The sequence below is a fragment of the Puntigrus tetrazona genome, chromosome 11 (genome assembly GCF_018831695.1).
Source record: "Puntigrus tetrazona isolate hp1 chromosome 11, ASM1883169v1, whole genome shotgun sequence".
In the NCBI taxonomy this organism is placed as follows: domain Eukaryota; kingdom Metazoa; phylum Chordata; class Actinopteri; order Cypriniformes; family Cyprinidae; genus Puntigrus; species Puntigrus tetrazona.
Window position 1 is genome coordinate 15,240,247 of NC_056709.1, and position 24,540 is coordinate 15,264,786.

The window sequence follows — 24,540 nt, forward strand, 5'->3', positions numbered from 1 at the left end:
TGCCTGGAATCCTGTCCTCTGATTGGCTCCGGCTCTCACCGATGAGACTCTTTATTGGTCCAGGACCGAACAGGATGAGTGAAGCTCCTGTACGACAATAAATAAATACGTAAATATATGGAAAGTAAATAAATACATCCGCATGCATTTTGCATATATTAGGCTATATTTTGTAAATAATAAAAAGAGTACACACTGGTACAAACCGTCTCTGGTCATTTTAAACTCTTCCATTGTAAAGATTTTTATATTTTTGAAAGAAGTCACCAAAGCAGAAAATAGTTTTTTTTTTTTTTTTTTTTTCCTTTTCTATATGACTACGTTTTAAGTAAGATATAATGTTTTTTTTCTGTGAGTTTGCAGCATCATTACTCCACTGACTTGTGGAAAATGTGCCAAATATTTTTAAAAACGACGTTCTGTTTCTCGGCGCTAGAGGGCGCAGCGAGCGGCAGGTTGAGCAGCAGGTTGAGTCTCTCGGGTTCTCGCCGGGTGCGGTGGCGGCGCCTGTAATCCAAGCTACTGGGAGGCTGAGGCTGGCGGATCGCTTGAGCTCAGGGCTTCTGGGCTGCCGTGGACTATGTCGATCGGGAGTCCGCGCTAAGTTCGGTATCGATATGGTGCTCCTGGGGGAGCTCGGGACCGCCAGGTCGTCTAAGGAGGGTGAACCGGCCCAGGTCGGAGACGGAGCAGGTCAAAGCCCCCGTGTCGATCAGTAGTGGGATCGCTCCTGAGAATAGACACTGCAGCTCAGCCTGAGCGACACAGAGAGACCCAGACTTTTTGCGCTTGTTTCTGCACCATTTAGAGATGAACGATACGATTAAGTAGTCAGTGATCATGAAATCGTTTCACTCTCATCAACTCCAGATAATGGCGTTGTCTTGCTTTTTCTACATGTGGAACCTGTTTAATTAAAGAGAGTGTTTGTTAACATCAGGGACGCTGCTGTATGTCATGATTGCTACCATGTCGCCTCTCTCTGGAAGACACGTGATATTTCTGTTCGTGTGCAGCGTCTGTGTTTCTTGACCAGACGGAGGCGCTGTTTCACTTTAAATCATAAATATTTTCAGCATAGTAAAACATTTTCAAATATCTCTTGACTGGGCCGGCCCGGTGTCTACACACTTAATCGCTATTCATTATAATTCAGTCGTATGTAATGTATGTGACACGACTGAATTACATATAAGAGAAAGAACTGATCAAACTAATATAATTACATTTAACAGCAACGTAGAAAACAATCCTGAAAGAGATTTCCTCCTAATCTGGGCACAATATTCATCAGCATCAGGCCGTCAGTGTTAGTGAAAGATACGAGGCCCTGGAGAGAAACAGGAGAAGGATGGAGAGTGTTTATGTGGGGCCCGAGAGAAAGAGGAACAGGACGGTCTTGAGAACTTGTCCTCTGCTAACGTCTTCGATCCAGGTCAAGGTCAGCAAGAACAATCAGGAGCCTTCAAGTACTCTCTCTGCAGATCAACAACCCTTTCCGCTCAAGTTCAACACAGTCCAATCAAGTTCAGCGTCCCACAAGGTGGACATGAAAACTGAGGGTTGGTTACTGCCATAATCTCAAACATTAAAACAGAAAAACTGAATTTAAGGGCTCCCCCCTACGCTTTTTCAAGTTTTTAACGCATGCTTCACACAAAAAATTGATGTCAAAATTTTTAATTAATCACATTTTAATCTCCACAGTACAGCTGCTTTTGGATTCGTCTCATTTTTTGCAGATTGCATAACTGTTTCTGTCTCGTTCCTGTTTAATGCTGTGAAGCTGCTTTTAAACAGTCTGCATATAAAGTGCTATAATTTGTGCTGACTTTAAGATGTGCAGGTCATTGCATCATTTTCTTACTGCAACATGAGCCTTGAGCGATATACACAAAAACTCAATTATGGCTTTTAAATATGTTTAAAATTTTTAATTTCTGTTTGAAAATGATTACGACTGAAAAGACATTTATTCAACGTGAGCAAATTATTATTTCCCTACATTTATTACATGACTTTTAAAAATTCATACTATAAGAAATTACTACGCAAATGTAAATGTTTTTTTATAAATTATATATATATATATATATATATATGTGTGTGTGTGTGTGTGTGTGTGTATTATGCACTTTTCAATCCAACAATGTTTTAATGCATCAATCCTTCACAACAAAAATGATGACAAAAACATTTAAATAAAAATCTATTCATCTCAGTATAGCATCCAGGACACAATGCTGTCAAAATGATTTTATTATGTAGTTTAGGTACATCTGGCTGGTTTTGGTGCATCTTCATAGCTTGGATCTCCGCTGCTTGTTGTCTTTAGTTTCACCTGCTTTTTGTTCTTCACCAAAAGCTTTCATAAGTTGAAACTGTTTTCGAATCTGAAGGGAAAATTAAAAAAAAAGAAAAATCACCATGAGTTGCATTTAATCACACATTGCCATTTAATGCCATTTTATAACTTTACCGCATTTCACTTTAAACACCGTATCATCAACAAATGAATCAGGGATGCCAGAAGTGTTTCTCATTATTCACCAGCTGCAGCTGCTTGAAGGGGTCCTCAACAGCTTCAGACTCTTTCCAGTAAGGTGCGATCATTTGATACATCGAACGAATCCCGGCCTTTATCTGAGCGTTCAGGACCTCGTCTTCATGTTCAGTGGTGAGCTCTTCCTCTAGTTTCAGTTTCTGTGGAACAGCTGTGATCTTTAAAGGCCGTAGCCTACAGAAGGAGGTCTTTTTTGTGTCTAACGCTCTAAACGTGTGAATGTTTTTACCAATCTTTCTGTTTCTGCTGTGATGTCTTCCAGCTCTGTCTTCTTCTGCCTCAGCTCTTCGGAGAGGTGCAGGATACGAGTCTTCTCCTCCTTTATGTCCTTCTGCAGTTCCAGATTTGAGCGATCGATCTCTTTTAGTTCAGCTTTAAGTCGTAGGTTTTCGTCTCTCAGGTACTCTGCTCTACGGCATTCACGGCGTCGATCGGCATCCTCAAACTCAATAAGAAACAAAAGAAAACATTAAAACACGACTGGTGTCTTTCTTTTACTCCACCTGTCTCGTTCATCAGAAAACTGAAAACAGCCTGACGCTTTCTCTGAGTAGTTTCAGTATTTGTCCCCTTTCCAGACAAAAAAAGGAGCTATTAATACTAGGACTACCTTTCCAGGCATCTTTGCACTGCTCTCCCGGTTTAGTTTGGCCTGCCGTCTACGCCGGTGCTGTTCTTGTCTTTCTTCGAGCAGGCCTTCATACCGTTTCGTCAGTTCTTCAATGCTCTTTTCTAGCTTTTCGATTTTTTCTTCCTCTTCCTTTGCATGTTGGATGGCTTGCAGCTTTTGGGCCTGATTTTCCTTTAGTGAAAGAAAGAGGAATACGAGGTTAGCAGTCATGTTTAACTCACTTTACTCGTTATCCATGCAGTGTTTCAGAGTCTAGTCTTACTTGCAGCTCCTTAGCAGTATCCCGTTTTAACTGCCTCAGTTCCTCCTTTTCTTTTGCCACCTTTTCGGCTCTTTCTCGCAAACGCTCCCGCTTCCCCTGCAACTCCTGACAAGAACATAAAACACTACAGTCATTTAAAGTAGAACAGCTAAAATCTTTCTTTCTTTCTTTCTTTCTTTCATGCAAGCACCTTTTCCTGCTCTTCCAGGGCTATGGTCGCTCTCCTGTTCTCCTCGATGTCCTCCGCGAGAAGCATCGAGCTCGTCTTTTCCTCCGACTCTTTCTCCAAATCCTCGATAGTCCTGAAAGATTCAGTATAAATCGCTGAATACACGAAGAGCTACATTTCAACGACTTCGATGAAACTCTATAGTCGACGACGCATTAATGCTCCTGATAAAAACTCTGCTTGTGGTGTAATGTACTACTTACGAGGCGAGCTGCTCGTCAAAAACCGACCGATAGTACTCTTCGCGTTGAAACTCATCTTTTTTATCTCCGCACACCGTGGACAAACTTTCTGCGAGTGTTTTATAACATTTAAAAAATGCGCTGTGGCGTTTGTTGTGTTTATGGTTAATTTTGTTGACGTGCTGTTGCCGGGAGACTAGTTTTATTTGTTTATATGAAATGCAATAGCAACAAATGCAATTTAATAAAGCATTTTTGTCACATTAAGAAAAGCACTTGACAGTAAAACATAGTTTTGCTGGAAACGTTCCTTCTAATAAATTCTACTTTTTGGGGCTAATACCTATCGACTAATATCTAAGATTACACGGACGCATCGCTTTTTTACTAGATGCCTGGAATCCTGTCCTCTGATTGGCTCCGGCTCTCACCGATGAGACTCTTTATTGGTCCAGGACCGAACAGGATGAGTGAAGCTCCTGTACGACAATAAATAAATACGTAAATATATGGAAAGTAAATAAATACATCCGCATGCATTTTGCATATATTAGGCTATATTTTGTAAATAATAAAAAGAGTACACACTGGTACAAACCGTCTCTGGTCATTTTAAACTCTTCCATTGTAAAGATTTTTATATTTTTGAAAGAAGTCACCAAAGCAGAAAATAGTTTTTTTTTTTTTTTTTTTTTTTTTCCTTTTCTATATGACTACGTTTTAAGTAAGATATAATGTTTTTTTTCTGTGAGTTTGCAGCATCATTACTCCACTGACTTGTGGAAAATGTGCCAAATATTTTTAAAAACGACGTTCTGTTTCTCGGCGCTAGAGGGCGCAGCGAGCGGCAGGTTGAGCAGCAGGTTGAGTCTCTCGGGTTCTCGCCGGGTGCGGTGGCGGCGCCTGTAATCCAAGCTACTGGGAGGCTGAGGCTGGCGGATCGCTTGAGCTCAGGGCTTCTGGGCTGCCGTGGACTATGTCGATCGGGAGTCCGCGCTAAGTTCGGTATCGATATGGTGCTCCTGGGGGAGCTCGGGACCGCCAGGTCGTCTAAAGAGGGGTGAACCGGCCCAGGTCGGAGACGGAGCAGGTCAAAGCCCCCGTGTCGATCAGTAGTGGGATCGCTCCTGAGAATAGACACTGCAGCTCAGCCTGAGCGACACAGAAAGACCCAGACTTTTGTGTGCACAGTAATTCAGTTATGTTTATAAGAAACAGGCGAGCTGGGCGTAAAGTTAAGTTGTTTGATTGTAAAGCAGGTGATTCAAAATTTAGTATATGAAACCAATTGCATTGGTTTGTTAATATTAGGAAGACTACTGTATGTCATGTAAAATTATTGGTACTGGAGCGCCTTCCTCTGGAAGATACGTGATGTTTCTCTTCGCTTTCAGTGTCATTACATTATATGACCAGATGGAGGCGCTGGTTCACATTTTAAAACATTTTCACAGTCCGAAACGAGGCTTGACTTTCCTCAAGAACCGTTTTCTAGTCTAGAGTATATTAAGTGTACCTTTCTCTACTGAGATGGATAATAAATATTTGTTTTTAATGTCCTGGGCCTATGTCTGCACACCGAACCATCACTGATTTTTAGGCTATGGGTTGTGTCAGAAACGGATCTATTTCAGTCGTATGTTTCTAAAGATAACCTATATATAGTATATTAGTATAAAGAGGAATCTTTGCATTTACAATAGACGAATCCAAACTGAGCATTAAGATTTTATATTCATATGAGAAACTATAGAATTGTGCACTTTGCCCTTTCAAGCTGCTGTAATAGGACAAATGGTTCGTTGAAGATCTTCTTTTTACTTTTTCGTTAAATATATGAAAACATGGGTAAACAATGACATATAGTGTGAAATTCAATGAGATTCTAATAAAACTTCATAAAACTTGGGCCATGGCGCGCCCTCTATAGATCAAAATTTTATATTGCAAATACAGCTGAAGCCTTTTCTCGTCCAGATGTATTTATTTCTGTTGTTTCACTTTGACCATTCAGTCCGTGAGAGAAGACCAACTCATTTCGAGGAATCGGTTCTTTTAAACAGTTCATTTAAAAGAATCGGTTCAAAAGCGGATTAAACTTTATTTGCGTCATGACGTGGCATATTGCGTCCTTTGTCTAAATTTTTAAAACTAAAGAGTTAAAAAAAAGTTTGTTGGCACAAATTTTATAGTGCCTCATTTCTTAATTTCATTTCTTTCAGTCAAAATTTATCACATAAAAGCAATGTCAGAACAGTAATTGTCTATATAATTTGCATTTACTCTAATAATAAACCTGCTATTACGTTTTGTAGTGTCCATATTATTAATTTTTTAATTTCTTGCAGCTATGATTCATCACAAATGTATTATTTACTTCATATTCCGCCTCTTTTTTTGCTACTACACTAAAATCCTCAAATTACTATTGTTCTGCAATTTTACACTCGCGAAATTTGCCACAATGACCAACAGAAAGTATTTTATCTGCGAACTGCTTAAAACATTTACGCAATTGGACAATGGTTGATGCCATTGCGCTTCGAGTGTCCCGAGTTCGAATCCCAGCTAGCGGACCTTTCCCGATCTCCTCTCTTTCTGCCTACCAACTATCCTATCAAAATAAAGCCACAGACGGCCAAAAATAAATCAGCTTTTTTTTTGTCCACGACGTTTGACCTACATTTTAGACCCCTTAATCAGTAAACAGATTCAATCGGATTCGTGAACGACTCCGTTGGCGAATTAACCGTTCAGACCGGTTTTGTGAGTCAGTTCAACCGATTCACTGAAAAGCTCCGACTCCGAAGAACTATTTGGACGTCGCTAACCGAAGAGGGGGCGGGGCACAACGAGGACCATCTCCGACGGTTTGTATGTTGTTTTTCATGAGTTGTCGGGTGTCTCTGTCAGTCATACGGCTAGCCCTACCCCGCTTTCCGAGTCCAATAGCGAAGCCCGTGTCTCCGACTCTTCGAGCAAGCAGACTCCTAGTCCGTTTTAAATCGGTCTCCAGCGTATCGACATTATTCAGCATGCCTGAGCGGAGGCCCTTCGTGCGGTTGCCCACTGACGTCTACCCCGTCAACTACGGGCTGCGCCTCAAGCCCGACCTCATCGACTTCACCTTCGAGGGCAAACTGGAGGCAGCCGTGGAGGTAACGTTTAACCCGATGCCATGCAGCCCCTCAGCCCCCTCTGGTCTGGGCCCCAATGTCATGCCTTGTTCACGTTAAGCCTGGTTTTTCACTTTGCATTTTAATAACTGCTGATACTGTCGTTGCTGCTAATCTAACGAGCTACCTGCTAGTGCACAAGTCAGCGGCTTTACCCACCGCGTCTTTCACGTTTACTGGTCCAGCATGTTGGAATGCAATTTAATGTAAGATTAAACACCTAAACCCGGTGACCTCTGAGGTCTGCCGCTCGTAGTAAAGAGAATTTAGCAGTTAATTGCTGCCCCGCAAGCTAAAGCGCTAACTGGCGCCACACTGCTAACCACATTAGCCTGCAGAGCTGCTGTCATAAAGCGCGTAAATACACAAATGTATGTCGCAATTTAACAGCCTTCCAGGTTGTAGTTTTCACGTATTTGGCCGAGACGGTGAATCAGTTCCGTCTACAAGCTCCTGAGTCACTCTGAGCCTGTCTGACAGTTTACATGATACTTTATAGCTTACTATAATCACAGTGTAGTGCCCGAGGAAACACTAGGTGCAACATGGACTTTGTGTCTTGGAAGAGAATAACACACTTTTATTTAAAATCCTCAAAATATGAGGTTCATCAAAAGTTAATTGTTAGTTAGGTAGGACTGTCATGTTCTGATATGTTTGGTTTTATCAGGACAATCGCAGCACTTACTACCAAGTAAATGACTAAATGATCCTGTAAACAGATAGAAAAGATGGCAGAGGTCAGTAAAGAAGGCCAGATGTGACGAAATTGAAGTCTGGCCTCTAACATATCCCTCTGCATAAGATTGTTTGTGGAGCCTTTTTATAGAGACGGACAGCTCTACATGTTAAGTCATGTCGTACCCCACTCTAATGTAGGCCTGTTGTTAAAGTCGCCTTGCCGTTGATGTTGTCTTGATGCCAAGACTTATTGGAGCATGAGATTAACTACATCCCCCACAATGCAGTATGCATTATGGCCTTGATTGACTTGCATTTGAGTCTACTGCAAGTGGTGGCCTTTTGTCACATGGCCAGAGCACTCATTGCATCCAAGTCACATCCAGCTTCAACAAGCCACATGTGCTCTCTAAAGCTTCACCTTGGCAGATTCAAGCCTCCAAGCACAAAGCGTATCATTATTAAGGATCCATTTCACCGTAAATAAAAGTGTGGTAATAGTTCAGTTTTGGAATAATTAAAACAGTCCGTTTACTGGCTATGGCATGCATTTGTCTGTGAAAACTAGCTTATGGATGTGAGGAGAGCCTGAAAGCTATTGATCGTCCCGGGAAAGTTTCACTTCAGCCTTATGCAATAAATGCAGTCTTAAACGGCCTATTGCAACATAAGAGGCCATGCAAACTGTTGTTCTTTTTATTCATAATCTGATTATATATGCACACGTCAGAATTTCATAGCAGCAACAGCAGGAGATGGCCCTTGAGCCTCAGCAAAGCCGTGAGGATTCAGGCAGTTCTTTTTCCATGTGCGTCGTATTTACTTGTACTCCTGGAGATTTCCTACAACAAAACAGGAAGAGGGGAGTTGTACGATCTATGATATGCTCAAAGATTAAAAAAAGTTGAAGCAGATTAGGGTAATACACACAAGGGTTATTGAAAGACGTGTCTTATGCTTATCAATGCTGCCTTTTTTAAAAAATACAGTGAAAACTAATGCTATTGAAAATGAAGCAAGCTCATTTCTGTTTTAGTATGTATTTAAATGTAATAACATTTCTGCGATGCAAAGCTGAATTTTTCAGTACCATTACACCATCCTTCAGTGTCATGTGATCCTTCAGAAATCATTCTAATATCCTAAATTTGGTGTTTAAGAAACACTTGTTATTATTATTACATAAATACTTGGAGAAAACAGTTCTGCTGTTCTTCTTTTTAAGATTCTTTGATGAATAGAGAGTTTTTTTAAACTTTGTATATGCTTATGTCACTTCTCAGTGCATCATTGCTTATCAAAATTATTCATTTATTTAAAAAGTAGTAATGCGTATACAATTTGAAGTTAATTTCTCTTTTTCTGTCAGAGCAAGAGACTTGTTCTGTATTTACCAAACCAGGAAGGTTTTTTTCCCCCGCTGTGATTGGCTCTATTGTATGTAGGTGACGTGAGTTTGTTCCATTTTTATGGCTGTTATCTGATACAGTATGAAACAAAGGAAGGTTTCCGAAGCTTGCAAAAGGCAATGAAGTGTTGCTAGAAAAGAAACCACACACCAAACAATGAAAACTGGAGATCATGAAACAACCGGAGCCACATAAACATTAAAACTGAACTGTATGTCATTGTTTTTGACAGGTTACACAGGGGACGAACCAGATTGTGATGAACTGTGCTGATATAGACATAATTACTGCTTCTTTTGTGCCTGAAGGGGGGGAAGGTGAGTGGCAAACCGCAAATCCACATTTAGTTGATGTATTTGCCTGACTTTTGCCTGATTGCTGGTTCGACCTGCATTAAATGCTTTATAGTCTGTTTTAGTTTTAGGATTAACTGCGCTCATTTTCTCCCCGTCCATTTAGAAATTAACGCTACAGGATTTAACTATCAGAACGAGGATGAGAAGGTGACCCTATGTTTCCCCAGCACTCTGCAAAAAGGTAATGTGGCCTGGAAGGAGCCTGCTGCACTCATGTCAACAATCTCCGTGTAATTAGTTGCTATAGTCGGTTTATTGTCGCATGAAAGCGGCTCCAACAGCTTCCTGTTAAAAGATGAATGGGCCTTCCTTGCTCCGTCCTACTGTTTTATGTGCCTTTTGTTTTGTTTTAATCACGGGCTTCTTGTTTTTCAGGGTCAGGATCATTGAAAATAGACTTTGTTGGAGAGCTGAACGACAAAATGAAAGGCTTTTATAGGAGTAAATACACAACTTCTTCGGGAGAAATCCGCTTCGCTGCCGTCACACAGTTTGAGGTAAATTCATATCAGGGTATCGGTTCATTCATTTGTTTGCTCGCTCGCCTTCTCCGCTACTGTTTGCTTTAACCCCCGTCGTCATTAGTCACGTCCCTCAGTCGCTCTTCCTGCTCAATCATTCACTTTCCACTGAGAACTTCAGCGTTCGTCTCGACGGAGGAAAATACATTCAGCATATGCTTTTATCCCTCTGCAAGTGGGGAAAAACAAGCAATTCATTATACAGGAGCTGATAATGGAGTCGTGCAGAAGTAAAATTGTAGTAAAATTAAACCTGTTACATAATGTGTTGCTTGGCCGTCAATAGTATGCCTATTGTACCATTTTAATACATTTGCATGATTCACTTTAATGCTTACATTACAAATCCATTAAGGTGATTTAGATACTCTGGCTTATTACATTTTTACTTGGTAGATTTGAATGTGGAAGGGACAATTAACTGAAAGTTTAGCCTCTTAATTTAACTTAATCAGGCTCGATGATAAGGATGTTTCTGCTGACTCGTGGCCAGTGTGAGAGAGTTGATGGAAAAGTAATTTGCCCTTTCACTTTAATGCTTCATTGCCACTGAAAAATTTACATGCATTGATCTTTTGCATCCATTTTTATGGCTTGTTAAGCTTATGTTTGTTTGTTTTTCTGTGATGTAATTTACGCTGATTTAGCTGCAAGGTAATGTTGTCTAACTGACTAACATAGGTAAAAGTCTTGTTATGTGAGTTAATGTTTTGCATCACATGGCGTCATTTACCAGCAAAAGTGTGTATTATTTATGGTGTTTTATTACAAAATTGTAATTGTCACCTAGACAAAAAAAAAAAAAAAGGACACAAAATTATAACCAAAACATTAATAACATTTTTGCCATTGCCAAGCAAAGGTGTTTTTATTTATTAAGAAAAATGTAGCCAAAATATTTAGTGCATTTAACCCCCCAAAAAATCTACTGGACCCAGTGAAAATGTTGGCAGGGCTTTCTTGCAAAAGTGTGTTTTATATAACAGCAGTGTTTTATTTCCAGCTTGTTGCATATTTTTGCAGTTAAAACGTATTGTGAATTTAATTAAAAAAATTAATCAAGAATAAAAGATAAATTAAAATGTACAAATCCCAACTGCTGCCCTGACTGGGCCTTAGGAGTAAAAAAAAGGAAAAGTCAGAATGTAGTGCATTTGTGGTTTTTGATGCCATGCAAATATCCTGGCACATGTTCGAATCACTTCAACCCTGAGTCCTCTCTTCCTGTCTCGCCGTCTCCATCTCACTCGATGTCTCTCACCCCCTCCAGGCGACGGACGCACGTCGAGCTTTCCCTTGCTGGGACGAACCCGCTATTAAAGCCACTTTTGACATCACCCTTATCGTCCCAAAGGACAGAGTAGCCTTGTCAAATATGGTACGTGTCATTTTTTTCTTTCTTTCTTTTTTTGATCTTTCCCTCTGGAAACAAATGTCCCTAAATGACTAGATTCGCATTACTGTCAAACGCGTGTGCATTATCTAACACAGGTCCAGAGGCATTGTGCCTCCCGTTTTCTGACTTATTACACTTGTGCAGCATACAAGTTTTGCCCTGTGACGTGTGCCATTCGCATTCCTTCTCGGTATTGAAAACGAATTTTAGACCACTATATTGTTCTAATAACCTTTGCTGCTAGTTTTTACCATTCTTAGGAAGTTATGTTGTTGTTGTTGTTGTGGTTTCATCAGTTTTAATGTAAATTAGCCAGCCACAAATGGGCATTTGTCACACTGTTGCCGAAATACAAGAAATAATTTTTTTCTTTTTCTGCGTAGAATGTTGTCGATCGAAAGCCATATCCTGAGGATCACAGTCTGGTGGAAGTGAAGTTTGCCACTACGCCCATCATGTCCACCTATCTGGTGGCATTCGTCATCGGCGAGTATGACTTTGTGGAGAGTCAGTCATCAGATGGAGTGACAGTCCGTGTGTACACCCCTGTCGGAAAAGCAGAGCAAGGAAGATTTGCACTGGAGGTACGGCAGGCACTCTGTCAGTTTGTCATTTTCATTTTTTTTTTTGTCATGTCAAAATCAAACTAGTTTAGGTTTTTGCAGTCTAAACAGCAAAACCTCATGGAAAATTATAATACTGTGTATAATGCTGTATTCCCCCTACAGAAATCATATAAAATGTATATTTGTAAAAAAAAAATTTAAAACATCAGATTACATTTAAAAATGTTTTTAAATCGTTTCATGTCAAAGACGTTAAGATGTCCGCATCATAAGACATTTACAAAAGTGATTTTAATGTTCATAGAAAGCACATTAAATGTGCTTAATAAGTGCCTAATTTTAAGGTTTCGGATAAGTTTTTGGAGAATAAATTGTCATTCGTTTTAACGCCATATATGTCGAAAAATTCAAACAACATGCTTATTCTGACTTGTACATATATAAGAGAGCAAGGGAGTGTTATTGTGGTTTTAAATTGGTAAAAATGACAAATGGCCAAAACCTAGGATATTGTCAAATTGAACGAATGTAAAATTACAACTAATTAGTATTTGGGGTAAAAGTAATTAGTATTTTAATATGTCATAAAACTTAATTCAATTTTAGTGTCTTCTGTAAATTAGTGAAAAATGCATCATATTTATTTTTTGCTCAGAAAACCAAAAACAAAATTGCAATTGAATTTAAACAGAAAACTTTCCAATTTTGGGGGAAAAACAACAACAATTGATTACACTTTGTGTACAAATCGCTCTTATCTTAAACCATATGCATTTAAGGGCACAATAAATTAATCAAATGTCTGTAAAAGTGTAAAATAAAATAAATAAATAATAGATAAATAAATACAAAAATACATATTTTAAGTTTTGCAATGTTTTACTGTATTTTTGCATCTATTAACTTAGCCTTGGTCAGCTTAAGAAACTTTACTAGCCCCAAACTTTTGAACTATTTTTCTAAATATTATTAATATTATGTGATATTCAAACCAAAAGCTGACAATTATTGTCATTTTGGACTGGGATATTAAAAATAAAGCGATACAGTAAATAACATCACAGCATTGTAATGTACAACATTAAAAAAATGCTTAATGCTAGCTGTGATTATAACACTTTAGTTATCAAAGTATCATCCCGTGAAAAACGTTTTTATTTGTATTTTTTTCCAGGTTGCTACAAAGACCCTTCCGTTCTACAAAGACTATTTCAGTGTTCCTTATCCGTTGCCTAAAATTGATCTAATTGCTATTGCTGATTTTGCTGCTGGTTTGTATCATTTTCATTAAATATTAATCATCTCATAGACATTGTTATATTTAGCTTTAACCTTTGGTGCTCTTGCGTCCTGTAGGTGCCATGGAAAACTGGGGCCTTGTTACTTACAGGTGACTTTTAAATGAAATGATTAAATGACAAACCTAACACTTGATAAATCATCACGGAAACCCAGAGCCTTGTGCTTTTTGAAAGCGTCTGTTCAGGAGAGCTTCATTAATATTTCATCTGTCCTGGTAGCATGTTAATCTCAAGCTATACCTGAGCAATACGAGCCACGTTATGTTCTAGATTCTGTTCTTATGTATCTTCCCATCACAGGGAGACGGCTCTGCTGATTGACCCAAAGAACTCGTGTGCATCGTCCCGGCAGTGGGTCGCTCTGGTAGTCGGCCACGAGCTGGCACATCAGTGGTTTGGGAACCTGGTTACTATGGTGAGCATTCGGATGTATATAGTTTTTGTAGGTCACAGTGGTATTTGAATAGAACTGTGTTATTCTGGGTGCTGAGAAAATGTCTGTCGCTGCAGGAATGGTGGACTCATTTGTGGCTAAATGAAGGCTTTGCGTCTTGGATCGAGTACCTTTGTGTGGACCACTGTTTCCCTGAGTACGACATCTGGACCCAGTTTGTGTCTGCCGACTACACTAGGGCTCTGGACCTGGATGCGTTAGATAACAGCCACCCTATTGAGGTCTGCAACAGATGAGCGTAGCTTTCTCGTTCCGCCCCGGATCACCCGGTGTGCGCCTGTTTTGCTTTCGAGAGTTTGTGTGGACTGCAGGAAGTTTTGATTTGCACGTTGTTTGTCAGTCTGTTTGTCTGCTCAGCCGTATCACTTACAGCATTTAAATTCCAGACCCAGATTTAGCCTGATGAAATATTGATCTCCGACTCATGTTTCAGAGCGTATGTGTGTTTTGAATTGTAGGTTGACGTCGGACACCCTTCAGAAGTGGATGAAATATTCGATGCCATATCGTACAGCAAAGGGGCCTCTGTCATTCGCATGCTGCATAACTACATCGGCGATGAGGTGAGAGGTCGTGTTCAGCCGGGTACCAGTGTAAATCTGTCAGATAGGTGCTCAGTGTGGGTCCTCCAAGGTGTGCTGGAGTCAGTGACATTCTGGCTTTTGTAATTTGACAGATTCATTTTTTTTTTTTTTTATTGGGTCATATGATGTAATGTAATTTTAAAAAAATCTTTTTCTTTTTAAATGTATGACTTCTCCACAACCCCCTAAAACTGTTTGTTTAAACACGCCCCCACTTCTCTATGTCACAGAGTGGGTTTATTTTCATAACACTGCCCAAATGTTTACATAAAGAAGGCGGAACTAATATTCTTGCTCCAGTATTGCCACGTTCAGCACACACTGTGTTTGGTTATGAATGTGAAACTGCTAGGGATGCACGATATTGTATTTTTGCCAATATCCATATGCTTAATTCGGCCGATCACAACGCGTTGGATATCTGACCAATCAGAGCACACCTCGGAACACTTCTCAGAACAGTGAGCTTTGTAAAAATCCATGTGCTTCAGGGAGGCAGTGCTTAGAGGAGAAACAATAATATGAAAATGTGTTTTTTAAACGTTAAACTCCATAAACACATTACACCAAATACACAAAATAATGTTCTTTTAGCAACATCATATGACCCCTTTAATACTGACTTTTAGATTCATTTACACTTCCTTACAGTTATATTTAAGTCTTTAATGTCTGATTGAATTATCTTTATTCTAGGATTTTAGAAAGGGAATGAACACGTACCTTTTGAAGTTCCAACACAAAAATGCATCTACTGGTAAGTTTACACGCCACAATCTTTGCGTAGATTAAGCTTTGACCCTCTAATATTTTTTATCTTGATGACTAAACAGCCTAATGACCTTGTAAACCCAAGATAGACTTTAATGATTGTAACATAACCTGTTCACAATTATTTGACATCCAAATTTAGTTGAATTAGTAAATTAGTAGAATTTTTAGGCGTCTTATAGTTTTTATCTCATATAAGGATAGGGATTTCAGCATGAAAATAACCAAATAAGATGTAAAAAAAAAAAAACACCAAACAAAACAAAAATAGCCTATCCTGTTTTTTTTTTTATAATTGGTTACACTCGGGTATACTTTACATTACAGAAGAAAACATCTGTCGCTACTTCTGCTTCATGACATGAAACATTAATAAAAAGGCTTAGACTGTTTTTGACATGACCAAAACTCAAATCATAAATCACAATTATTTTTTTATGACAATTACTTGTCAGGCTAAACTGATAATTATGACAGTCCTAGCAGTTATCTTGAGCTATGGAAAGCTTGCTGTTTGTTATGGACAGAGTGCCCTGTGTATCAGTTTTGCTAGTTAAACTTGGGATGATGTTTCTAAAATGTAGGGTTTAACTTGATCTTCATCTGTGTTTCGTTTGAATTGCTAGGAATGTACACATCTGGAGTTTGAGGCGCACAGTGAATTGTAAAAGAAAAGAAAAAAACATGAATATGTTGGAAAATGGCTTCATAAGGAAATGATTAAGCATTGCTTGTGGCCCACGATCCGATCCAAACAAGTGATTACAGCTGTAGTAATTACATAGTGTAACATTGTAATTCGACATGACACAGTATTTGACGGGAGTGTTGTGGGCGTGTGTGTGATCATGCAGCAGTGTAGTTATTGTGCTTTGTTAATTGTTGTGTAGTCAGAAATGAAGGGTGTGACGTTCTCTTTTTCTCTATCCCAGAGGACCTATGGGAGTGTTTGGAGCAAGCAAGTGGAAAACCTATTGCTGCAGTGATGAATTCCTGGACCAAACAAATGGGATTCCCTATTATAGTAGTAGATCAAGAGCAGGTAACAGTTACAAACTCGTGGATATCAATGTTTGGTTTTGTTCTGATTTGATCCAGCACTATGGAATTGTGTGTCTGTACATATACATATATACACACAAACACATAGACATTTTTTTAAAAATGTTTTTTTCCCCTGAAGTTTCAAATATAATTTAAATACCCCTCGGGTATTAAGTAGCCTTGCTGAGATGGACTATGAGCTTCTCAGGGAGCATCTGGTAATAACAACTGTTGTCTTGGCAATACAAGATTTAATCAGAGCTGAAATAATTGGTTTGGGCTTTTTTTTTTTTCCCTCCAGCATGGCAGTGACCGCGTGCTGAAAATCTCTCAGAAGAAGTTTTGTGCTAGTGGACCACGTAATGGTACATGCATGATAGCAGTAAATCTATTTATGTAGCCTGTGACTTTAGTTTTTTCAATTGGATTTTTGCGATTTTATACTCTAATATGTGTTTTTATGTTCTAGATGAGAACTGCCCCAATTGGATGGTTCCCATCAGTATCTGCACCAGTGAGGACCCGAGCTGCACTAAGATGAAGGTTCTGTTGGACCAGCCTGAAACCACAGTTAACATCACCAACGTTGCACCTGACCATTGGGTCAAGGTCAGATTGCTGCGTTGCATATATTTTATGGAAAAGGCTGTTTAAAATGCAAATATCTGAGAAGATTAGAAAGGCTAAAATCACGTTGTCTTCTTCCACATGCAGATTAATCCAGGTACCGTGGGATTCTACAGGATTCAGTACAGCTCAGCCATGCTGGAAAGTTTGCTGCCTGGTATCCGAGACCTCACACTACTGCCTGTGGACCGCCTGGGTCTGCAAAACGACCTCTTCTCCCTGGTGAGATGCCACGCATCAGTCTGAATCAGTGTTTTGCAAGTCAGAGTAGAGGCTCAGGTCTCCACCTTGAGTCAATTCTCAAGATTAAGGCTTGAGTGAAGTGTCAAGTTACAAAGTCTTATGGAAGTCAGGTTCTTTCAAGCCTCTAGGCCTGACTAATACATTATAAATTATGAATCGAATCATGTGGGTTTTGTAACTTTAGCACCAACAAAAAACCTTTATATATATATATATATATATATATATATATATATAAAAAAAAATACTAAAGTCAATGGTTACCCAAAACAGTTTCTGCAATATTAGAAGTATAGAGGAAGTTGTTATTTTAATGTCCTTTGGATAACTTCTGTTGTTGTTTTTTCAAGATGTGCATAATACAAATATATATCCCAGCCCTGTGTGTGTGTGTGTGTGTGTGTGTATATCACCAAAAATTATCCAATTAAAGGGTCAGTTCACTTAATGTAATTTCTGTCATTCTTCTGCTTTTATGGTATTTTTTCTTTCCATGTTATGATAATAAATGGGGACTGTGTTACTCACATATCACATGTTCAGCAGAAGAAAGAAACTCAAGGGATTAGAGGAATGATGATAGAAGGAAGTTTGGATGAAATTTCACTTTAATTGTATTATTTTGTATTTTAAGTATAAAAATGTATACTTTAAGTATATTGTGTGTGTTTTACTTATTTAGTTTTTGGTGTGGCTACACACCCTTTTTTCCCCCCAAACTTTGCTATCTTTGTGTTCAGTGTTGCTGAAAAGAAAAGCAATTTCAGCAATATCATTATTTGTTCTGTTTCTTCTCCCCGTCCATTACCGCTGTCTGTTTTTAATAGCGTCTCTCTCTGTCTGTCATGCCCTCAGGCTCGAGCAGGTATGATCAGTACTGTGGAGGTGTTGAAGGTGATGGAAGCATTTGTGAATGAGCCAAACTACACGGTGTGGAGTGACCTGAGCTGTAATCTGGGTGTTCTGTCCTCTCTGCTCTCACACACTGACTTCCACGAGGCCATCCAGGAGTTCATCCGAGATCTCTTCACCCCTATCGGCATGAAGCTGGGATGGGACAGTAAAACCGGAGAGGGTGAGAGCCGGAAGTGAACACACATGAACACTGTGTATCGTAAATATTCACCCTCATGTCATTTCAAACTCGAACTTTCTTTCACCTGTGGAACATCAAAGATGATATTTTGAAAAACCCATTCACTTGCATTATATAAATAAACGCACTGAGACTTTTGTTCCACTGAAGAGAAAATTAAGACAAGACAATTTTTTTTATACTTTTTTTTTTTTTAAGTAAAAAATAAGTTTAAAGGTGTCATATTCTGCACTTTTTCTCTGCAATCCACTGTTGCACCAAAACAGTCAGAATTTATTTTCATATCACCAATTTCTCATCATCTTCAATTTAAACAGTTTTTTTTAATATCTTCTATATATAAATGACCATGCTTATGATAGACTAAGTGCAATGAGTGACAACGCTCCTGTCATTGTTAAAAACTAAAAGGGAGTTGATATAAAATTGTTATATCATGGCGATTTCACTAGCAATTTTTTTGGTTTTTAAATATATGGTGAGGATTTACACGATTAAAAAAAGTTTCTGTAGTAGGTAGCAGGAAGATTTATATTGCATTTTGCACTTTTGAAACCATTTTGGTTGCGAAGTCGAAAACAAATGTTATCAATTTATTGACTCGTTATTTTAATGAGTTCAGTTTGTGTTCATATTAAGTACTAATAAATAAAGTAAATGGTACTATGAATGTGTGTATTAATTAAAAAACATGACTATGGCTTTCAAGTATTTACTTCATCTAAATGAAAAATATATAAATCTAAAAAAATTACTAGAAGTAAGTAAGTAAGTAAGCGTGCCTTGGTAGTCGTTGTTATCGATGCTACAGTGTTCATTGCCCATTAACTGCTCACTGCCTCCACCATCTTCTGCTTATTAAATTATTTTTTTAAAACTTTAGTTTGATAATGGATGCCACAATAAATGGGTATCATCTTCTCCATACAGCATTAGCAGCAGGAGTCAGATTTCACTTGTCATGTGGTTAGTATAAGGAGAGATGACTGACAAGAAAATGACAGAGCAAAAGCAAAAGTTCCTATTTATATATTAATATAAGTTAAGTTTGTCTTTGTTTTATTGTTACTGTGTTTTTCATCCAAATTAATAATGAACCACTAACTAATGGAAAAAAAGTTTAGTTTACTAGACTGCGATATACAGCCCCTCACATGACATGCAAGAAGATATATATTTTGTTTCAGTGAAATGCTTAAAGGAATAGTTCACAGGAGTAATTTGATCTGTGCATTGTACAGATATCTTCATTAATGCTGTTCTGTTTTAGCTCAATGGTGTTTGTTGGATCATCATCAGTCGTTTGTTAAGAGACGCTCAAATTAAGTGTTCTTTTGTTGGTTGCCCCTCTCCCTTGTGTGTTGTTTAGGGCATTTGGACGCCCTGCTGAGGGGTCTGGTGCTGGGGAAGCTGGGTAAAGCGGGGCATAAGGCCACACTGGAGGAGGCCCGGCGGAGATTCAAAGAACATGTGGAGGGTAAACAGATCCTGCCTGCAGACCTCAGGAGTCCAGTGAGTCGTCTTGTGTTTCTGCTCATAGTACAGATACATTTACATCCGTGTGCACAAATAAATAAATGAATCGAATAGATGGTGCGTGTTAGTGTCCGTTTTATGCAGACAGTGTCAAAAAAATACAGCAGGAACAGCTGTGTGGATGCTAGCGCTTGAATAACGGTATCGATTTCTCATTTTAGTCGATGATCGATGATCTGGAAACGGCCTTTTTAAAATACTGTCATTATTAGCACAAAATACAGACAGTAAAATAGTTTCGGTGCTGTTTAATGTGAACTGTTTTGAAGTTGTTAAATTATACACACGATCATAAAGATGATCGTCTCATCTTTATAGCACAAACTAAACATGAATGAACATGACAAGGTGTGTTTAAAGAAACCGTAATACTTACTGAAATATATCAAGACTTGAATGTTCATGATGTCCAATCAATAGTCAACTAGAAAAAGAAAACTAGAAAGATGCGTTTTGCTACATTTATTGCATTTTTACTTGTTGTCTTTGTTATTTAATGTTTGAGGGAGTCTGTTATTTAAAGGTTACGGGAGTCACTCTTTGAAAGTTTATATTTCAACAAGAAATTGGAGTAGAAAGATGATTACTTGATTATAAGATCACATTCATTTTCAGTTTCAGTTATTGTTTTTGTTTGCATTAACACAGTTAATTATTATTATTATTATTATTATTATTATTATTGATTACAATTCCCGGTCAAGTGCATCCTGATCTTTGTTTTGCTTTTCTCCTTTTTATTCTGGTGCACACTAGTACTATGACCTACAAATTTTAGAAGGACAAGTCTGTTTTTGCAAATGGTGTTCCTGAATTGTTTTTATTAGCACTTGTTCAGCATGTCTCTGTAAACGGAGGTGTTTTTTTTTTGCATCCCTGTAGGTGTATCTAACAGTTCTGAAGCACGGAGACAGCACAACGCTTGACACAATGCTCAAGGTGACGGTTAACATGTGTCTAACCATTAGACAGCGACAGCCTTAAAGGTGCAGGCGAATAAAATGCGTCTCTCATGTTCCGTGTTCAGCTTCACAAGCAGGCAGACATGCAGGAGGAGAAGAACCGCATCGAGAGAGTGCTGGGAGCCATTCCCGCCCCTGACCTCATCCAGAGAGTGCTTAACTTTGCCCTGTCGGTACGCAAAACACACACACACACACACACACACACACACTTACTGTAGAAAATAGGTCAGACCGGAACATTTTAAAGCACCACAACCACACTTTGCAAGAGTGTGAAAATTTCGAAAAGGATAAAAGGATTGACACCAAACAGTCAGGTCTTTTTGGGTGAGCCTTTGCTACGTATTACATATCCTGTTATTATTGTTGAATTCGTGATATTTTATGTATCGAAGGGCAAGTATTATTTAGTCCCTGTGATTCATGTTTAAAGCTGCAACGCATCAGTTTTCACGAGGAGATCAATAAAGCACCATTTCATCTTTGAATTAGGCTATCGTTCTCAAGAAATCCGATCTGATCTGACACGCTCTAATCTGAGTCTGTGGGAATTAAAAATCTCCAGAAGTGTGAACGGTGGCGCTGAATGCGGCTGTGGTATTTTTAGGAGGAGGTTCGTCCCCAGGACACCGTGTCTGTAATCGGGGGCGTAGCTGGAAGCAGCAAACAGGGGCGCAAAGCTGCATGGAAATTTGTTAAGGACAACTGGGAAGAACTTCATAACCGTTACCAAGGCGGCTTCCTCATATCAAGACTCATCAAGGTGACAACAATATAGTGATACTTACTAAAAAAACTGTATATTACCTAATTGATTGATTATGTATCATGAATATATGTATGCAGTTTTTCATTTTGTTTGTTCACTGCAGCTGACGGTGGATGGGTTTGCAATAGATAAAATGGCTGCTGAAGTTAAGGTGAGCACCGTGTCACTTACAGTAATAGCAGCGTACATTTACTTATGTTCTGCTTCAAAATTTTCCAGAGGCTAAATATTGCTTTTAATATGGCTTGCATGCCATAACAATGCAAGCAAACTAGTCATTTGAATTGTTTTTTTTGTGATGAAGCAGGTTTACTATTTGCAATTAGTGAATCAGTTTGTACATTAATGAGTCCTTGTACAGTGGACAAATACATTCATGTAATGTATGCAAATAAGAAAGAAAAAACTGTTTAAGTTGAATGTGAATTGTTCTAGGGAACATTTATTAGAATAAAGCTTTTATTTATTTTTTTTATGGTAAGTTTAGCCATTTCGATGAGTTTTGAAAATGAATATACATTACTACCATTCAGACGTGTGTGGGTTTTAATGGAAAATATTCAGCAATTTTAAATTGATCAAACAATAAACACGTTCATAATGTAGTGTTTATTTTAAATAAGTTCTATTATTTTATTCATCAAAGTATATACGAAATCACAGAAATGAGAAATATATTTCCGTAAAAACAAAGGTCATTTTAAATGATATTGTAAAATATTCCTGTTTTTACTGTAGTTCTGAAAATGCGGGATTTATTTTCCAAAAAATATAATGGAAGTTAAAGTTTTCAGCAGGAAGTTTTACGTTTTCAAATAATAAAGCAATAGTTAAGAATTATTGAAATTAAGATAAAATGTATCGATACAAATTACTGCTGTCAAACGATTAAGTGCATCCAAAAAAAAGTATTTTTTTATATAGTATATGTCTGTGTCCCGTGTATATTTAAATACACACTCGTACAGAGTTGCATGGATATATTTATATAAATAAATGCAATATACAAATAACATTTTTCTTGAATGTATACATGCATATGTGTGTGTATTTATATATACATACACGCATTTTGTAAACAAAAACGTTCACTTTGATTTAATCGTTCGACTGCACTAACACTGTATTAACAGAACTGTCTGTGGTTTCTCTGCTTTCAGAGTTTCTTTGAAAGTCATCACGCGCCAGCGGCCGAGCGCACGGTACAGCAGTGCTGCGAGAACATTCTCCTGAACGCCGCCTGGCTGAAGAGAGACGCGGACGACATCCACCAGTACCTGCTGCAGCGGAAAGCGCCCCCCGTCTGACCTCTGAACTCTGACCCCTCCCTGACCTGCTCACTCACTCCCAAATGAGCGTCATCTGGCTATCTTCAGCGAAAACAGAAACGATTACAAAACTGCAACTTCCATCTTAAGAATTACCCAAGAGTCAATAAAGAGAAGCGAGACTAGGAAACCCAGACTGTTATTCACTCTCGAGTGCGGCGTAGTTCCCCATTCTGCCGGCGGGAGGCGCAAGTGCGCTCGAGCAGAGCTGAGACTGAACGCGAGAGATTTCTCCATGTTATTTTATTACGAGCTGGTTAATGCATGTACACACGTGGTTCCCTCAGTATGGCGCTCCTCTCATACAGTGGTATCATTACGCAATCATCTCCTTCCTTACACTCACAGATAGGAAAAAAAAAAGCAAGCATGACGTTGATATGCTCAGTTTTTAATTTGTGTTTATCTTTTGTTCTGTACAAACGACGATCTCCTCCTGTTTTATTAGTAATGGCTATATACGCGTTTTACCCATAATCCTCTGCGGTGTGACTGGGCAGAATGGGGGTTAAAGGTCGGGATGCACGGGTGACTGACTCTACGGTAACGGCTCTGAATCCCATCGTTAGCAACGGTTAGGACTGAAGACGCATAAGCATGGTACTGTGTGTATATTGTAAACTGCGAGCATTAGTTCTGAGACCTTCGATTATTCTCAAATGTGATTATATATACATGATGTATGATCTCTGATCTTTGCCCTTGTCTCCTGTACGTCACTGTCACCTTTTCTGCAGCACTTCCAGCAACCGAAATGGATGATAAATTACACCGGTGTCATTAGCATGGGCCGTGACGATACAAAGATTTTATGAAATGATTATTTTACCGTTGCTGAAATAAAAAAAAGCATTGAGGATTTGTTTGAAGACACCCCTCCAAAAAAATAAAAATAATCACGACTCAAGAGGCCTTAAATTAGTGAACCTGATTTGCGTAAATGATTATCTTACAAGCGGAGATGCGTATTAGCAAACCGGCAGACTTCATGATCATCGAATTCTGTCCGAATCTTTCCCCCGACATGCGCTTTTGTTTAAAATACAATTGATGTTCATTAAGATGAGGGGGAAAAAGATGGGCACAACTGTATTGTGGGAATGCTGTGTTGGATTTGTACATGTGAGGTATGACTCTTCATGCTCTTATACTTGTGTGCATTTTGTAAACTATATACAGATGAACATGTATCCCTTAAATGTAGACTATGCCATAGAGGTTCACGCAGTTCAAATGAGTGTTTCAAAAACATATCACTTACGGATATACTTGTAAATAATGATTTAAATCACGTGCAGCAGGTACAGTGGGAGGAAAGACCAGGACTTTGATCAGTTTTGGGACACTGAAGCACAGATGATGATGATGATGATGATGAACGTTTACCTGTGTGTGAATAGATTGATGTCAGGAGCTTGTGTTCACTGTGTGCACCGTGCATACTATGACTGACTATGACTTCGAACGTTAACGCGTCTGGTTTCACAAGAGTTCAATTGCAGTATTGCCGGAGACAACATAAAACTAGGCAATAAAGGAAATCACATCTGATGCAAGAGAGAAACCTTGTGCAATGGGTTGCTTGCGTTTATCGACCTATTGTGAGAAAACATCCTTCGTTAGAGCTTTAACACGTTAGCTGGTAGGTTAAAGGAATAGTTCACCCAACTATAAAAATTGTGTCATTTACTCAAATAGTTGCAGAGAACACAAAGGAAGATATTTTGAAAAAAGTTAGTTTTGGGTCACCATTGACTTCCATAGTAGGAAAAAAAATACTATGGAAGTCAATGGTGACCCAAAACAGCCTGTGACGACTGCTTTAACAATCAAATGCAGTCGTGAGGAAA

At 38.7% G+C, this 24,540-nt stretch overlaps 2 protein-coding genes across 3 annotated transcripts; one reads left to right on the forward strand and one right to left on the reverse strand.

Moving 5' to 3' along the window:
- Positions 1 to 2,241: 2,241 nt before the first annotated feature.
- Positions 2,242 to 5,454, reverse strand: LOC122353770 (stress response protein nst1-like). The gene is made up of 9 exons (XM_043251649.1): positions 5,447 to 5,454; positions 4,753 to 4,994; positions 3,889 to 3,976; positions 3,647 to 3,758; positions 3,457 to 3,561; positions 3,174 to 3,365; positions 2,793 to 3,008; positions 2,551 to 2,703; positions 2,242 to 2,393 (listed from the first exon to the last, which is right to left on the reverse strand). Exons 1-9 carry the CDS (start codon positions 5,452 to 5,454, stop codon positions 2,301 to 2,303), a joined length of 1,209 nt encoding a protein of 402 aa, XP_043107584.1. The 3' UTR covers positions 2,242 to 2,300.
- Positions 5,455 to 6,701: 1,247 nt separating this feature from the next.
- On the forward strand, positions 6,702 to 24,254 carry npepps (aminopeptidase puromycin sensitive). Of its 2 annotated transcripts, XM_043252785.1 has the most exons (23): positions 6,702 to 7,025; positions 9,366 to 9,450; positions 9,593 to 9,670; positions 9,865 to 9,986; positions 11,281 to 11,388; positions 11,790 to 11,990; positions 13,147 to 13,243; positions 13,329 to 13,362; positions 13,574 to 13,688; positions 13,784 to 13,948; positions 14,186 to 14,290; positions 15,008 to 15,068; positions 16,015 to 16,124; positions 16,428 to 16,491; positions 16,596 to 16,735; positions 16,841 to 16,975; positions 17,852 to 18,071; positions 19,462 to 19,604; positions 20,511 to 20,567; positions 20,656 to 20,763; positions 21,201 to 21,356; positions 21,466 to 21,513; positions 22,523 to 24,254. In XM_043252785.1, the coding sequence occupies exons 1-23, from the start codon at positions 6,744 to 6,746 to the stop codon at positions 22,667 to 22,669; spliced, it is 2,781 nt and encodes a 926-aa protein (XP_043108720.1). In that variant the 5' UTR covers positions 6,702 to 6,743; the 3' UTR covers positions 22,670 to 24,254. The 2 variants fall into 2 exon arrangements, with proteins under 2 accessions (XP_043108720.1, XP_043108721.1); XM_043252786.1 differs by lacking the exons at positions 21,466 to 21,513; positions 22,523 to 24,254 and having other exon boundaries at positions 21,086 to 21,209.
- The last annotated feature ends 286 nt before the right edge of the window (positions 24,255 to 24,540 follow it).

Coding starts and splice junctions, on each gene's coding strand:
- LOC122353770 (XM_043251649.1), bottom strand. Junction 3,759..3,888: donor TTTGACGAGCAGCTCGCCTC/GTAAGTAGTACA, acceptor TGAATCTTTCAG/GACTATCGAGGATTTGGAGA. Junction 3,366..3,456: donor ATACTGCTAAGGAGCTGCAA/GTAAGACTAGAC, acceptor CTTTCACTAAAG/GAAAATCAGGCCCAAAAGCT.
- npepps (XM_043252785.1), top strand. CDS start 6,744: ATGTTGTTTTTCATGAGTTGTCGGGTGTCTCTGTCAGTCATACGGCTA. Junction 9,987..11,280: donor CTGCCGTCACACAGTTTGAG/GTAAATTCATAT, acceptor CACCCCCTCCAG/GCGACGGACGCACGTCGAGC. Junction 11,389..11,789: donor GAGTAGCCTTGTCAAATATG/GTACGTGTCATT, acceptor TTTTCTGCGTAG/AATGTTGTCGATCGAAAGCC.